The sequence below is a fragment of the Ovis aries genome, chromosome X (genome assembly GCF_016772045.2).
Source record: "Ovis aries strain OAR_USU_Benz2616 breed Rambouillet chromosome X, ARS-UI_Ramb_v3.0, whole genome shotgun sequence".
Lineage (NCBI taxonomy): Eukaryota > Metazoa > Chordata > Mammalia > Artiodactyla > Bovidae > Ovis > Ovis aries.
Genome location: NC_056080.1, coordinates 96,219,867 through 96,237,258, shown reverse-complemented (window position 1 = coordinate 96,237,258; position 17,392 = coordinate 96,219,867). Strand labels below are relative to the sequence as shown.

At 48.9% G+C, this 17,392-nt stretch overlaps 1 protein-coding gene across 3 annotated transcripts in view; it reads right to left on the bottom strand.

The window, feature by feature from the left end:
* FGF13 (fibroblast growth factor 13) overlaps nt 1-17,392 on the bottom strand; it is a 577,215-nt gene that overhangs the window by 539,800 nt on the left and 20,023 nt on the right. For 2 of the 3 annotated variants that reach the window (XM_042242259.1, XM_042242261.1), the window contains exons 1-2: nt 12,144-12,237; nt 11,243-11,455 (exon numbers count right to left, since the gene is read on the bottom strand). In XM_042242259.1, coding sequence (XP_042098193.1) covers nt 11,243-11,291 — 49 coding nt within the window. In that variant the 5' untranslated portion in view covers nt 11,292-11,455; nt 12,144-12,237. Of the gene's footprint in view, nt 1-11,242; nt 11,456-12,143; nt 12,238-17,392 lie in introns of those variants that run through there. The other variant, XM_027962875.2, reaches the window with a different exon arrangement.

Here is a 17,392-nt window from a genome sequence, read left to right as displayed (position 1 = left end):
TCAGAAAGTTTCAAAAAGCAAAACTTGAATTTGCCATAGGCCAGCAACTATTTACATAACATTCACACGTATTTACAACTACTTACAGGGCATTTACATTTGCATTAGGTATTAGAAATAATCTAGAGATGAGCTAAAGTATGGGGGTTATGCATAGGTTATATTCAAATAAGCTATTATGTAAGAGACTTGATCATCCACAGATTTTGGTATCTGGGAGGGTCCAGGAAGCCATGGTTCAGGAGCCCAGTAACTATATAACTAAAATCCATTAAATCAGAGTATGACTGTCAGACAGATGTGTGACTCCGCAGATTTGTTCCTATGGCCAACAAGCTCTTTAACAAAAACCTTCTAACTTGAATAATCAATATAAAGATCACTACTACTTTAATAATATTATCAATATCACCACTGACCAAATTTCATGTATGTTTTTCATATATTATCTCATTCTATCTTTAAAATAAGCATATGAGATAAATATAACTATCTCCATCGTAGAGAGGCTTAGAAAGCCTCTTCGCCAAAGGTCACATAGCAGCTAAGCAGAGGAACTTACATGTGAACACAAGTCTCTATATTCCATGCTTTTAACCATGCAGCCACCTTTACATAGAAGATGGCCCACTGGAAGTTGGAAGTTATACCCCTAATTAAATTAGAAATAGTAAATCCAGATGGATTGTTGCCCTCATTCTAAGGGCTTCTAATATGGTTTGGAGTTTCAAAGGTGAGTGAAGTGAGTGAAAGTTGCTCAGTCGTGTCCGACTCTCTGCGACCCTGTAGATTATACAGTCCATGGAATTCTCCTGGCCAGAATACTGGAGTGGGTAGCCTTTCCCTTCTCCAGGCGATCTTCCCAACCCAGGGATCGAACCCAGGTCTCCCGCATTGCAGGCGGATTCTTTACCAGCTGAGCAACAAGAGCATTTAAATAAATGTAGGAAGGATGCTGAGCTTGATGGTTAAGTAACACACTTATTCAGTATCTCTTTTGTGACAAAGGCCCTTGGGGAGGTTAAAATCTAGCTGGGGAGATAAAACACCTAAAGCAGATGAAAAGTTAATCATGAGATTTATCCAAGGACACTGCCAAATGGGTAACTGAGAAGCCCAGTGCAGTTCTTTGTAACAAGGGTGGAAGAGACGCTTCCTGGATGATGTGGGTTAAGCTTGGACATAAAGGATCACAAAATGTTGAAATAATAGAGCATTCCAGGTCAGGAAACGGTAAGCAGCAAAAAAAAAAAAAAAGGAATGGTAAGAGCTGGAGCAGAAAAGTCAGTGTGAAGACAATCCATAAGTAATATATTATGTCCATTTTCATTATTTCATTATGATCATTATATACATCCATTGTGGAGAAAATAGAAGACACAAATATACATACACATCCTCTATACATCTTCTATAAGCCAATCACCCCAAGATTCCTTTTGATATATATTCTTTCAGGATTTATTCTAAGCATAATTGTGTGTGCGTTTATTTAGACACATACGTATTTGTCTACATGCATTTAATTTTATATTTATAGATTTATACATGCATATGCGTGCATGCTAGATTACTTCAGTCATGACCATCTCTTTGTGACCTTATGGACTGTAGCCCGCCAGGCTTCCTCTGTCCATGGGATTCTCCAGGCAAGAATACTGGAATGGGTTGGCATGCCCTTCTCCAGGGGATCTTCTAGACCCAGGGAATGAACCTGGGTCTCCTGCAATGCAGGCCAACTGCTTACCATCTGAGCCACCAGGGAAGCCATATACATGCATATATGTATCTTTAAAAGTGCACATATTTGTATATACATTTATAAAACATGAATGATGTTTGTAGAGGAGCCTAGTGAGAAAGACCTTAAGGCAATAGAGAAAAACTTTTCACAACGACAGGGATAAAATCACCATCTTTCCTTTGTCACCCCCAAATCCACAACCAGTGCACATACCAAAAATGATACTATGCAAGATTATTTAATGATATCGGAAAACATTCTAACACGGTGTTGAAGTTTAAAAAAAAAAAAAAAGCATGTGATAGTATTTACTGTGTGATCCCACACGTATACTTAAAGATGAAATCAGAGAAATAAGACTGGAAGGAAAAATCTCAAAAAGAACCTAGGAGTGCAACCTTTGGGGGGATATTTTCTTCTCTATGCTTTTATGATTTTCCGAATCCCATGCATTATTCTGTAATCTGAAAAGAACCAACGCAACGGAAACATAAACCATATAAAAGCAGACAAACTCGACAATGGTCCAGGGCGTTCTGTTCAAGACGAAGCCTAGGTTTTTCTGAACAGCTGAAACCGAATTAGCATTGACCAGAAGACAGAGGAAGCAAAGCCTTTGTGTTGGGCCAAGTCCAGACTTCCAGGCTTGGACAGGTATCCGCCTTTGAGGGGCACAGCCAGTAGGTCAGGTATAGGCAGAGCAAGGAACCCCCTCGATGGTTGGGGGCGGGGAGTCGGGGCGGGACCCTCTTCCTCCGGCCCCTCCCGCCCGCCTCCCAACAGCTGCACCGAGCCCGTGGTTTAGACCTCCAGGCCCCCCGCCGCCCGCCTCCTTCGCCCGGCGCTCAGCCGCCCGCCCCGCCGGCCCCGGCGCCCAGCCCCGGCGGCGCTCCCGGGGTGATGTCCCCACGCGAGCACACGGGGCCGGTGGGCGCAGCCCTCCGCTGCCCGCCGCCGCTGTCGGCCGCAGAGCAGCTTTGTCATGCCGGGCGCCGAGCACTTTTTCTTCGCCAAGTTTCACCTTCGGTGACACAACTTTTCCGTGTTTCTTTTTTCGGCAGCTGCCGCATCACGAGGCTCATGAGCACACAGGTTGGTAATAAACCCGCCGGTCGGATCCCCGGCGACCGAGGGTCGCCCGTTCACCGGGCTGTTCGGCGGTCGCCTCTAAGTCGGGTCCCAGCCAGTAGGAAAACCAACGCTCCCGAGAGCGGGAGCCGCGAGGAGCGCCGGCCCGGTTTCCAGGAGAACGGTTCACATTGTTCCCGGGGCTCCGAAAACCACGCGCAAATCCGAGAGCTCTTGTAAGTCTTAACGTTCAGTAACCACCCCCCCCCCGCCCCCGCCCCAAGGGGAGAGGCGAGCTCACGCACGGAGAATCAAAGGCAAAAGAAGCAGGTCAATTCACAATACTTTCAAAGTCGTGGTTGAAAGAAGATTCTGAAAACATCCATAGGCATATTCAAGAACTGCACTCAGCCTGCCTTCTTTAGGTTGTTTACTTCTACTTTAACAGCAGGATAAATATTTTAAGAACTCGATCTGTTTACTAACCCCCAGCGCAAGAGCAGAAGAAACGCTACCTCCGTAATTTGGAGGGATTTTTTTTTTTTTCCAAACTGGGTGTCACGTTTGTTATTAAACTTACCTATAACCTTGCAATAGACTCATCACTGTTAATTATGGCTGTTAAAACATAGGTTCTGCAGCACAAGAGAAACATTACATGAGTCCTAACTTGGAGAACTATAATTAATATGCTGGTTCAAGGCGTGCATCTCTGTTAACAAGATATATTTTTGGAAATATTATCTAACTAAAGGCAACATAAACGGTATAAGACATAAAGCTCGCACTTTATTTTTCCATTTAAAATGAGTTACATAATAAGTAGTGAAAAGCTTTTTCCATGAAGCAACCCTTTGAGGGGGGTAAGGATTTCTTTAACTGAAGTTAATATAGCTATTACGGGAGAAAATCCAGACAGTTAATGAAAACCACTGACGTCTGTTCACAAGAAAAGGAGTGGGGGTGTGCAGAAAAGGGGGGGAGGAGGAGGCAGAGAGAGGAAGGGAGGAGGGAGTGGGGTTGAGAGAGAAAGAGAAGGGAAATGAGACAGATGATTCTGATGGGAAAAATAAATAATTAGGACTTTTACCCAGTCCTGAATTACGAGTACGTGTAGCCCTTAGAACACAGGTGAAATAAGCTCTCAGACACAATTCTATGGGGGAAAAAAAAAAAAAAACCATTATTTTCAAACTGACAGATGCTTAGATCTTGAAAGATAAGAGTCATGGCCAACTGAGGAGAGCTGCACTTCAGAAAGTACAAGTCAGAATGCCCAAGGCCAAGGAGGAAGGAAAAGGGCACAAGGGCACCCCTAAGGCTTAAGGTAGGACTAGGTTTCTCTCAGTACAGTGCCTGGGATGGATAAATCACTCAAGAAATCTGTTCAGAAATCTCTTTGGGTGCACAAAGACCACAGCCCTATACAATTGTGCCAGTACAGGCAAACTCTTCCTAGTCATGTCTGTGTTGATAGTTGGCAAATATTTTGTCCCTGTGCAAACCTGGATTAGAAAAGAATCAACTGTGTTGCCTAGAAAGGCAGTGTTATGTATATCAATCCTGGATAGCATGAATGATTTCATGTCAATCCCTGGCATACGGTCAGTGCTCAAAAAAACTATTGTTACTGAATGCCAAGTTCGTGTGCCCAGCGTTGGAGTCTGGAGCAGAGAATCCCAAACTCCCCAATGGGTTTCAGCTAAGCATCCTGAAAGCCCAGAAGAGGGTGAGGTGGGGGAGGTGATCAGCTCCAGCATAATTCTCTTGGTGGTGAGGTAACAGAGCAATAAACTTTATCAGTCCTTAGGTGCCAAAGGTCTGGGGGGTACTTGCACCTGATCATCAAGTAGTTAACTTCTTCCATTTGGTGGTGGGTTTTAGCATCTGAAAAATTCAGGAAATATGCATGAGATACTATTATCTGGGTACTTCAGAGAGGAACTACCCCAGAGGTTATGGGGGAGGGGTCTGTCAGGGGCAGACTTCACAGGGTCCTGCTCCTGTTACATTGTATTTTAAGACCCCAACCAAAATAACTTCTCCATACTGTGTAGATGTCAAACAGTCACCCATTGACATTAATTCCTTGCTGTTAAGAGGCACTGCCTCTGGCAATGCTTTGTTCAGTGCCAGGTACTGTGCCAGTAATTTGGGTCCCACTAGCTGTGTGAGCTCACACAAGCTACATGATCTCCCTAAACTTCAATTTTCTCATCACTAACATCTATAAATACTATTTGCCACTTCATTTGGCTGCCATGAGGATTAAATTTTATATATATATATATATATATATATATACATATATATATATATATAAATCATGCATGCCTAGTAAATTCAGAAGCTACTATAATGGTAATGATAATAACTATGATCATTATTATTATTATTAGATGATGAATAGACACCCAGGCTTAAATGAATTTCCTACCTTGCCTAGATCATTCAACAAATACTCCTTATGAGCCAGGTAAGGATAAGACCCTGTTGAGTGCCCTAGGGTGGGGGTCTTCCAAGAAACCAGAGGACAAGACAAGGAGAAGGGGTGTCAACTGGGACAGGAAGCCTGCTGCCTGGAGAGGTTTCTAGGTCTCAGGAACCACAAGTGGCATTCTGTGAGATCAATAAAGGGAAAACTAAAATGTGATAACAGAAATCAAAATAGTAGCTGCCTTCTAAGGGGGAATGATTAGAAAGGAACACAAGAAAACTTTCTGGGTTGATGAAAATATATTATGTGGGTGTAAACATTTGTCAAAATTCATTGAGATGTACACTTAAGATCTGTACATGTCATTGTATATAATCTTTAATTACACAAAAGGAAATTGGGTTCATACCATTTTTTAAAAATAATTCTTTTATACTTTGGCCTTTGACAAGGCCTGCCTTTCATCAGAAGATTTTTTTTTTCTTTCTTCTCAGACCCTACTGGCAGGGTCCAGAAAAGACAGACATATATACCTGAGAATTCCTCTGTGCAATAGCGATTGTCCAGAACAAATCTTAAGTCTCTGCAGAAGGCTGAGAGCAGGCAGGTCAAGCAAACACCTCAGCTCAGTCCAGCCCTGATGCACCCCCTAGACTGTCCACTTAAACCTTACACCCACAGAAGCCAAGGGTGCTGCCAGGGTTTTACAGACTCAGCATGGACACCTACTACCCTCTGCCCACTGCCTGTGGGGATGGTCATTAGCCAGTGACACTAATACTATTTCCATTTGAAAATCAATGCGAAAAGTAATTTACAAGGGCAGAGGCATGAGTAGGGCCTGAGAACTGTCTGACAGTAATCTCAACCTACAGTAATTGTAATTTAGGCTTAATGTTTATTACAAACTCAGATCCCTAATAAAACAGCCCTTCACATTTCCGTCGTGCCCCAAGAATCAAGAACATCTCTCTTTTCTAATATAAAAGCCTCATCTTTAGGATTAATATCCTGGAAAACAGGGCTTTAGAGAAAAACAAATGGCCATCCAATTAGAAATTAGGACTGCAGGCTGGAGTGGGGGTCAGAATGATTACTATATACTATTTCACTTTCTTTAGGAAATTAGTGCCATTTACCCAGAAATCCACACCCCTAAGAAATGTTTCATCAGGATATGGCATTCAACAAAGTGACGAAGTGCCATGTTTAAAAATGTCAGAATTCTGATTCAAATAAGTCTGTAGAACTGGTCTATCACAAATAGATAAGCTACCTGTTGAGCTGGTGAGGACCAACTAGACTAAACCACGCTACACAGGATGACGAGCGTGAAGTCCACTCCTCAGCCTTGGCAACAAATCTATTGTGAACGTGTTTTCTGGATGCTTCTGGATAGGGAAACGTAAACGGGTGACTAGACACAGTGATTTCTGCAGACGTCTGTCTTCTCTACTAATGGCTAAGAGTATACTTATGTGCCTAATCTTCACCTTCCAAAGATCACGTTAAGCTTAGCAAGGTAATAAACATGGAGGATCCCCTTCACTCGCCACACTTTAATTCATGGGAGGTTTTTCCCCCCTCCTTGAATTGTTTAATCTTGGCAGTTATCTTCTATTCCTTTCAAATTCTCAACTCAAAATACAAGCCATAATGAAGCAGACACTAGAAAGCCCTTTTATTGGATATATTGGAGGAGCTGCAACACATTCCAGTTGTTCTGTGTTGATTGTAATTCCCAGAATGAGTAGTTGATTTGAACATAAAACAGCACAGCTGCAAAAAGACCTGGAATGTTAACAGTTTTGTCTCCCTAGTGACTGCCTCACACACAGATCAGCCCTCCAGCTTACCACCCAGACCCTGATTCCAGTTCCCTCACCAGCTCTGGTCCAGTGCTCAGGGCCACCCTACATGGCCCAGCACTAGGCATGAACCTCAACCCTACAGCTCACTTTCTGTACTCGGGCAACATCCTTTCCCACTCTAACCTCCCTCACGTCGCCAGCCCGAGGATACATCTGAACCCTCTGAAAGGACTTGAACTGTACTGGAAAGAGACTTAGAGGAAGCAGAACTAAGAGAGAAGATACAGCACCCCCAACCCATATCCCCCTCCTGCTCTAGCCTGTGGGTCAAGAAGAGGCACAGCACTGGAAATAAGAATGAAGAGGATCTGCGGGTACTGTTCACTCATCTCTTACACCTATCCCCAGGAACATACTAACAATTCTGATCAGAAATCTCCCTGGTCACACCCCCTCACTGAAGCTGTCATCACCATCTTAGACACAGGAGATAACCTGGGGCTGATAACCCTCAAACCATACTGGTCCACAGTGACTGATTCACCAGGTGAAAAAAAGAAGTCCCTTCATGAGTAATAGGGAAGTTATGATTGCTAGTTTTTAATAAGAGGTACCAGCATCATGATTTCTTGTGGGTGAAATACCTCTCAACAGCTGGTTGGCCTGGCCCAAGCCCAAGAAAGACACTTGACGGAAGCAATCGCAGTAATCCGCCAAGACCAAGAGATGAGCTTTAGGAACAGCCTTCAGGGTTCAAGACGTGAGATGCTGGCTGCCTGACTGCAATGGCCTTTCTTAGGTAAGGTTGGAAGGGCTACTGGAAAAGGCCAGGAAGTGAGCTGAAAATGAGCTGTGCCCGTGAATGCACGTGGGCATCATAATCTGTTAGAGCAACAGCTGTGCAAGTGGCTGGCCTCTCAGACTATGCGTGGAATTGTCCTGCACTGCCCAGCAGCCAGTAGGAACCTAGCCTGATGTGAGTGCTGGCCGTCTCAGACAACCCACAACCCACAGCCCATATGGCCTTGAAACCTGTCTGGAAGTGATGGCTCTCTGGCTAAGCACAAGGGAAGGGGTTGCCGACAAAACACAGACAAAGCCAAATAAACCCAACCCCCAACTACAAACCAAATGACAGTTACAGTGGTTTTGGCCACATCTTATAGCACGCGGGATCTTAGCTCCCAGACTGGGGATCGAATTCATGCTTCCACTCTCATGCCCCCTACAGTGTAAGGGCGAAGTCTTCACTACTGGACCACCAGGTATGGCCCAAACCAAATGACAGTTTTGAAATCCACAACTGGCTAGCACTTTCACTCAGTCCACAAACGATCTGCATTTATCTGTAACAGGCCACACATTTTCCAAAAGCCACAGGAACACGGTTGCCATAAAGCAGACACAGCCTTCACTGAGTACTTTTCCAACAGAGAACTCCTGAAAAGATGTGACAAGGTAGAGAAGAGTGAATCAAAGCTAAGCAAGTATCTGCCTGGACAAACAAATGTTACACTTTCTTCTTCCTTGAAACAGAACTAGGTCCTCCTGTTCAGGAGCTGAGTGCCCCACACTATATATTCATCTGCCAATGTAAAAGTTTGTGCAAAGCCTAACTAAATACACAAAAGATGATTTGCTGCACAAGAGGCCATTTTAATACTTTCAAACGCAATCAAGATTCCCCTCCTACCTCCAAGAGTTGAGTCTATCTTGTAGGTTACAGAAAAGATCATTGTCCATCACTGGTGTTAACCTCAATGAGTTGAAAAACATCATTTAAAAAGACAAAGAGCAATTTAGATGCTCTGAAAGCCACATTTCATTAAGGAGAACAAAATAACTTACTAATTATCTACTACCTATGTTTTAAAAAGTCTAGAAACTCTGTTCACAGGCATGAGTCCCATCTCCTTGGGGAAGTTCACTCAATCCACAAACGATCTGCATTTATCTGTAACAGGCCACACGGTTCTCTTCTTAAAAGTTGTCTTGTAAAATTACACTAATTTATCCTAATTACAACCATAATTCCAAATGCTAATTACACATTTCCTACAGAGAGGTATTCCGTTTCCAGTAAATCAACTTAAGAAAATGTTATGACATATGCCTAGTAAAAATTTTCATTATTGGGTTACAGAAACTTGGGCCAATAATGTTTCCAGACTTGTTACTCCCCTTCTGGACAGTTACAAATTATATTCCTAGAGCAGCATCTCATTTTCTGTGAATGAATTTGATTTCAGGATTCCCCCCAAAGGTAGCCTGAAATAAGCCTTAGGTAATCACTTGATGGAAATCAAGGACCAAAATTCAGAAACAAACTTGAAATACTCCCAGATGCAGAAGAGGAATCCCTTGCCTACGTCAATTTGGTGGTACCATTTTCAATTGCATTTACCTTTCCGGGCCCCTCGAGGGCAAACAAAACAGTCTAACGACCCTGAAGTCACTTTCTCTTTTCACACGAATACCTGTTTAAAACGCACAACAATGAGGAAAGCTCTGGAGAAGTGTAACAGGAGTTCTACTTTCCGGGTGACTGGTTCAATTAATCTGTGCGCTTCAAACAGCCAGCGGGCATCAGTAGGTCCAAAGAGGGTGACCTCGAGCCTTGAGGCAGGCCGATGGCAACACTGACCCTTAGCATCACGGATCTAAACCTCCCCCACCCCACCCCTCAAACTTTTAGAGCCTCCTAGTTGGGAGAAGCGGCTCCATTTAGAAACAAGGGATAAAGGCCCTGAGCTGAAGACTTTGACAACTTTCCGCGGGGGAGGGTTGACGCTGCCCTAGAATCTCCCGGGAAAGAAAGCTCCGGAGAGATGGGGAGAGGCGAGAAGGAGGAGAGGAGAAAAAGGAAGAAGGGAAGGAGTGGGAGGGAAGAGAGCCCCAGGGCTCCAGGAGGAATCGGGGCCCGTGAACAAAGGCTGGGGCTCCCCCCACGGCAGCCCCAACTTCTGCAGCCGCGTGGACCCGGCGTGGGTCGCTGCGGCTCGGCAAGCCTGGGGCCCTCGGGCCGGTCCAGCCCACTCCGGCCTCCGCTCCCGGGCCCTTCCGGACACTTGCACCTCAGGCACCTGCCGTTCCCCACGGCTCTACCACACCCCACCCCGCTCTCTCTCTCTGTGCCCCTCTCCGTACCGGGGCTTCCAGGATACTGTCTCGGGTTTACAATGGGGAGCTAAGCCGGGCCCTTAGCAAGGCTACGGCTAGGACGAGCGGGAGTTCGGGGGGACGCCCCTTCCTGCTCTTGAGTTCTCCCCGGCCTGCGCCCTGTTCCGCTGCGCCTCCCCAGCCCGCCGGTGGGAGGCCCCAGGCCGAGAAGCGCTCTCGTGGCGGGGGACCGGCGGCCGGGCGCCGCGGGCCAGGTGGCTGAACACCCCCCAGAGTGGAGGGACGGGGCTCTCCCCTCCCGCGGAGGCCCGCTCCCGCCGGGCACTAGTGGCCGAGGGACCAGAGCCTTTGTTCTCCCGGGGCTCGGCGAGGCGGCGCTGCCGAGGCGCAGCGCGGGCGGCGCCAGGGCACCGGGATTGCTCACTTTTGCACGCGGCGTAGGGAAGGTGACAAGCTCCTGCCTTCTGGGGAGGGGACGGGGAGAGTTGGGGAGCAGGGGGCGTGAGGGGAAAAGGAGCGTGGGGGGAAGGGGGTGCGTGTCGCGGCCAGGCTCTTTGTTTGCATTGGGGGCGGGGAGGGGGGGGAAAGGTGGATCGGAGCACGGGTTCTAAGAGTGGGGCAGATTCCTTCCTGAGTATGTCACCGTGTGGCACCCGCGCAGCACACAGATGCACACTCGCGCACACGCAACACACAGGCACTCGCACCGAGAGGCGGCCGGCCGGTGGTAGGCAGCGCTGTTCCCGGCGCTCCGGGCTGCAGCAGCTCCGTCTGCCCGCAGCGCCACCCCGGTGCGTCCGGAGGGGGGAGTGAAGAGGCTGGTGGCACTCGCGGGGCGACAATCCCACGAAGAAGGAGGGAAAGTGGTGCAAATTCAGAGCCCCCCACCCCCACCCCAGCGGCCCGGGCCCCCTCCCGCCCCTTTCTCGCCCGGGGTCGCAGAGGTCACGGGCAGCTTAGGCTCTGGGAGGGAGGCCGAGAGCCGCCGGAGGGCGGCGCGCACGCGAGCGGGCGAGGGAAACCAAGGGAAGGGAAGCAGGCGGACTCGGCGGGCGGGCTTACCCTTAGAAGCATCTTTCTCCTCTTTGGGCTTGGTCACCTTTCCACTCATAGATCCCAGCTTGCTTGACAGGGTTCGGCCAGGAGACGGAAGTCCTCGCCGAGCGGGCCGGACTTGGGAGAGTGCTTAGGGCGGCAAGTCGCGACCGCGAGCTCCCCTCGGTGTGGCTCCGGGCGGAATCCGCTGTTCCCCAGCGCTGCCACCGCCGCCGCTGCCTACGAGAGAGTGGGGAGGAAAGGAGAGGGGTGAAGGAGGAGCCGCCGCCGCCGCCGCCGCCACCGCGAGCCCGAGCGGCCGGCCGCGGGAGGAGCCGCGCGCCTGGCTCCAGAAGTGCAGAGACAAAGCGGCGCGGCGCTCCCCCCGCGCCCCGCGCCCGCCGCTCCTGCCCACCCGCCCGCCCGCGGAGAGCCGCGCTCGCCACCCCCGGGGCCGTCGAGACGTGCGGCCGGGACTCCCCGGTTCGGCCGCCGCGGGCCTCCCTGGGATCCGCGCCGGCCGCTCGCCGGGCCAGCGCGGGCCTCCCGGGGAGTTGCCTGGGGGTGGGCTACCCGCGCGCCAGCGGGCCGCTTCCCCTACTCTCCCCATATGCTGCGGGCCGCCAACTCCATCAAAATAAAACCCCGAGGAAGGTTTAAAAAAAACACACACACATCAAAACAAAGACGAAAATATTCACTTAAAAATAACGAGGCTCCCCGAAAGGGGAATGTTTTAACATGTGATGAGCAACGTGTGAGCCTGTTACACCGCAGAGCCGCGCAGCTCTTCGCCCGCGGACAATCGAGAGGGGAGGGTCGTCGCCTGTCTCTTTTTGTTGAACCAACGTTCCAGGTTCCTATGATTTTGCCAAAAGGGGGTCCCGAGTTGCTGGCGGGCAGAGGAGCGGGATGCGACGGCCCTTACCTGCTCTCTCTCTGCCTACACCCACACCCCCTAGGAGCTCGCCCGCTCCCTCTCTCGCGCTCTGCTTCCAAAGAACTCTCGGTCCCGGAGAGCCGCGAATCCGCGCGGCGGCGCCTTCTATATAGACCACAAGGTACGGGCTCGCGGGGGGCGGGGGCCGGCGAGGGCGGGGCCGGCACAAAGCCGCCGGCGGGCTGTAGTAAAAGGATAGCTCGGCAGGGGCGCGCCGACGTCAGCCGCGGGGTGGCCAAAGCCCCGCGAGGCCAGCGGAGCGCCGGCGAGCGTGTCGGCCGGGCGTCCCCTGGCCCCTTCGGAGCGGGCAGGACCCGCGGGCGCCGCCAGGGCGGACTCGCACTGTCGGCTGCCGAGATCGAAGCCCGGGGGCCCCCGTCCCCCCTACCCCGGCCCCCATTACCCTCCACCTTCTGATCTGGGCGCCCGCCTTCCCCGCAGCGCTGCCGGGGCCCGCGCTGGTCACCACCTACACTTTGGGGACTCCGCTTTTGGCAAGTGCCTGCACCGAGCGATGGAATCTCAGTTCGGGAGTCAGCGACTCCTCGCCTCCGGCCAGTTGCCCAAGTTGAGCCAGCCGGACTCTCCGTGAAGAGGGCGCGCTAGAATCTGGGTGTCAGTAGGGCGGAGAGTGAAACTGACAGCGGCTGCGGCCGCCTCCCACCCCTACCCCCTCCCCCCGCACACAGGCCCCTCCTCCTAGGGCTGGTCGCTCTGGTTGGCAACCTAGGCGCAGAGTGCCCACCACGCGGAATGGCCAACCCCAGACAAACCGAGTGAGGTGGGACTGGGGGCGGGTGCTGGAGAGGGATTAGCAGATTGGCCTGTCGCCTGGAGCACGCTAGTGACCAAAGAGGGACGGTCCATGAAGATCTGAACTAAAGGGAAACAGCTCAGAAATTGTACAAGAGAGGGGTGATGGGGAAGATGAAAGAGCCAGGAATAGGGAAGGGGGACAGGGTAGCCCTGGGACGTCCTGGGAAACCCTTTGCGCGCGATGGCCCTGTTCTCAGCACGTGGATACCCGGAAGGGCGTGGGACCGGGGTGGCCGCTGGCAGGACTTGGTCCTCAGAGCGGTCCATTAATCAGACCATAGGCTCCAGCCTGGCGGCAGAGACGCAGCAGCGACTACCATACAGAAAATCTGTTTCCCCTCGTCCCACCCAACTCCACCCGCTCCTTAATTCGGTTTCGTTAATGGCATTAAACCAGGCAAAGAAATTATATAGATGGATTAGTCTTACTGAATCCCAGGCGGTAACTCAATTATGAGAGCCTGCTGTGTCTTTCAAGACCAGGAGAGTGGGTTGCCCCTGCCTCCAGCCCCGGGTCTAAAGGTCGGCAAGCCTCTAAATTCAATTTGCAGCCTCTGTCCTTGGTCTGGAAGGAACTCCAGGCCTATTTTTCTTGTAAACAATATCTAATAATCTGGAAGTTGATGACACAATGTGATTATCCAACCCAAGTTTAGATCATTAATATCAGTACTCTGGGAAAGAAGGAATTTCTCTTCAACTGACCAGAATTCAAAAGGGATGGAAACCTGGGTGAATTTAGAAGAAAGATGGAGAGAGGGGTTGAGTCCTCAGTTTTCACCCAATAATAGTCAGTTACTATGGATTTAGTAACTACCCTGTGCCAGGCAGCGGGCTAAATGCTTTACATCATTATCTTATTTCATCTTCACAACAAGCCTAGGAAGTGTTATTTCCATTTTACAAATGAGGAAACTGAGGCTCAGAGAGGTTAAGTAACTTGCCCAGAGGTCACACCTTTTAGTGGTGGAGCCTGGATAAAAAACTAGGAGAGCAAATAGAAAACAGGTGGGTCTCTGTCTTTTCTGTGCTCTTCTACTAGACAACATGGTCTCTCAACACTCCTATCAGCATCTTAAAAGGAGGGGGGGCAGATTTTCACTGAAATCTGCCAAGCATGAAACCCCTCAGTCTTTTCAAACTCCCTTAACTCAGCATGTTCAACACACACACACACACACACACACACACACACACACACACACACACACACACTCCTCTCTTGTGTGCATGTAACATTTGCTTTGTCTACATAACTCCAGTAAGCAACAAGACCCTCTTTGGGGAAAAGGGTCAGTCTCTGTCCTGGGGGTTATTAAGCATGGTGTGCATCCTGAGTATCTAAGCTTTCCTGACACACTAAAATTTCCAGAAAGTTCTCTGCACAGAGAAGACTCCCCCACCCCACAAGCCCTATTACCAATGGCACCTTTGGCACAGGTAACTTCTAACTGGAAGCCAGATATCACCCTGTTCCTTGAAGGACAATAATAGTTAACATATTACTAAACCTAGGTGTGGAGAAGGAAATGGCAACCCACTCCAGTATTCTTGCCTAGAGAATCTTGTGGACTAAGGAGCCTGGTGGGCTGCTGTCCATAGGGTTGCACAGAGTCAAACACGACTGAAGCGACTTAACATGCATGCATGCATTGGGGAAGGAAATGGCAACCCACTCCAGTGTTCTTGCATGGAAAATCCCAGGGACAGAGGAGCCTGGTGGGCTCCCGTCTATGGGGTCGCACAGAGTTAGACACAACTGAAGTGACTTAGTAGCAGTAGTAAACCTAGGTGAGTTTACTTGATTGTGGTGAGTTGAAGCGACATCTGCTTGGGAGCATGAGTGGAGTCTCCCTGTCCATGCAAAGAGACCAAAAAAAGTGTGTCTCTTCACCCCAAACCACTCTGCAAAAGAAGTAATCAGAAGATAAAGAAACTAGACATTTCATGAAAGAACAATACAGTGATGTGTGTTCATTTGGGGGCAAATCAATGACATCATAAAGATATTCATGCCAGAGACCAAGGATCATGAATATTTAAGGACCAGGACAAGTTATCTCCTCTAAACAAAGCTTCTGAAGATTCTGCTAGGGAGGTCACAGCAGCCTCTTCTGTGAAAGGCATGGAGGCTTTCCCTTTTTCCAAGCCCCATGAGATGTTTAATATGAACAAAATGGTAGGGGCTTAGAAAAATCCATACTGCTATGTCCGGCCCTCAAGCTCCTTGGTAATTTGGGATGATCTGCTGCAGGAAGATCTGACATCCACGTGAGGGCATTCAGTTGTTCAATCGCTCAGTCATCTCCAACTCTTTGTGACCCAATGGACTCAACACACCAGGCTTTCCTGTCCTTCACCATCTCCTGGAGATTGCTCAAATTCATGTCCATTGAGTTGGTGATGCTATCAGAGGGCATTCAGAGGGTGGTCTTTTCCCCACCACCAAACAGACACTAGTGTTAAAGCATCTCAATGGAACCTGGGCTTAGTTTGTAGCACTTCTCTGCCCCTCCTGGATCCTTCTGCTCTGTCCTGCTGGGGTGAAATTGCTTTCACTTTCACTCTAGCAGTTGGCACTATCCGATCCCTTCATTTCTCCTGACTTGTCACCACAGTAAAATGGTCCCTTCTGTCCTCTGCCCCTCCTATGAGAGAGAATTCTATTCATTTAATACAACATGGGGCACAGGGGTTACCCTGTAGAGTCAAGTAATTCAGCCCTGGAAATAAAGCAATGTTCCAAAACAAAAGCCTACATGGCCACACCCCTAAAAAGGGCCAGGATGTTTTCTGGAGGGTGGGACTGAGCGTGAATCTTTGATAGGAAAGTGGAAAAGTTACTGGGCGTCTCATCCTTTTGGCCCTATCACCTCCCTGATGTCTGTTTCATGCCAGTTCCCAAATGCCTCAAGACACCAGCCTCTGGATTCCAGGTTTGCTCGTCCTCCAGCAGCTCTGAGCAATGCTTCTGGGCAAGATGCCACACAGTTCCATTGTCCGCGCAGAAGGGTAAGCTTAGGGTGAGTGGGGCCACGGAGGACAGACACACTTAGGGCTTTTTCCTGACAGGTTTGGACTAGCTGAGTACAGAGCCATTGTCATCAGAAACCACCAAATTAGATGCTTCAGTGACAAGACTGCTTCTCACTGGACCAAATGTGTTTTTCATTTGTGAAAACACTTCACAGCAGAAAGCCGGTTCCGAAGGAGGCAGCCTGGCAAAAGCTATACTTCCAGCCAGAATACTTGAGATAAAGAAAGGCCCACTGGGCCAAGATTTGAGAGGTGGAAGTCCCTTTAATTTTTAAATTCACATCTCAGAAATTTTGTTTGAGAAACAAATGATAGAGCTCTAAAAAGATTCATTTCTGATGTAAACCCTACAGTGTTTGTCTATGTCATAACTTAAGGTTGCTTTCTAGCAGGATCATAGGTAAGCTGGTGGATTTCTGTAACATTAGAGTTGGGTAAAATATAGTAAGAATCTATTGTATAGCACAGGGAACTCTAATCAATACTCTGTAGTAGCTTATATGGGTAAAGAATCTTTAAAAAGAGTGGATATAGGTATATGTATAACTGATTCACTTTGCTGCACACGTGAAACTAACACAACATTGTAAATCAACTATGCTAAGTGCACTTCAGTTGTGTTTGACTCTTTGCAACCCCATGGACTGTAGCCCACAAGGCTCCTCTGTCCATGAGATTCTCCTGGCAATACTGGAGTGGGTTGCCATTTCCTCCTCCAGGGGATCTTCCCGACCCAGAGATCAAAGCTACATCTCCTGCATTGGGAGGCGGATTCTTTACCACTGAACCACCACAGAAGCCTCCAATAAATTATTATTATTATTTTTTAAAGAGCTGGGTAAATAACCTCCAAGGGTTTCCCATGTGGTGCTAGTGATTCAACCCCTAGGTTGGGAAGATCCCCTGGAGGAGGGCAGGAAATCCACTACAGTATTCTCGCCTGGAGAAACCCATGGACAGAGGAGCCTGGTGGGCTACAGTCCATAGGGTCGCAAAGAATCAGACATGACTGAAGCACCTTAGCACAGCACAAAATAGTCTCCAAAGATGGTGACTGTGGCATGGGCATTGTGATGTGGACACCATGAGTACTCTCTTTGATTCTAGGGGCCTTGTAACCGCTTCAATGGTGGAAGCGATGCTGTATTCATTTTAGGCTAGGTTAGAAAAGGCCATGCCACTCCTGCCTGGCCCTCTTAGGACGTTTGCTCTCAGAAAAGCCAGCCACTCAGCATGATGTCAGCTTACCCTCAGACTAGCACAAGGGAGAGGTGACATCTAGGCTTTTCAGCTTACAGTGCTACCTGAGCTCCCAAATGACAGCTAGTGTCAGCTGCCCATTGAGCAACCGAGCCATCTTGGATGTCCAGCCCAGTCAAACCACC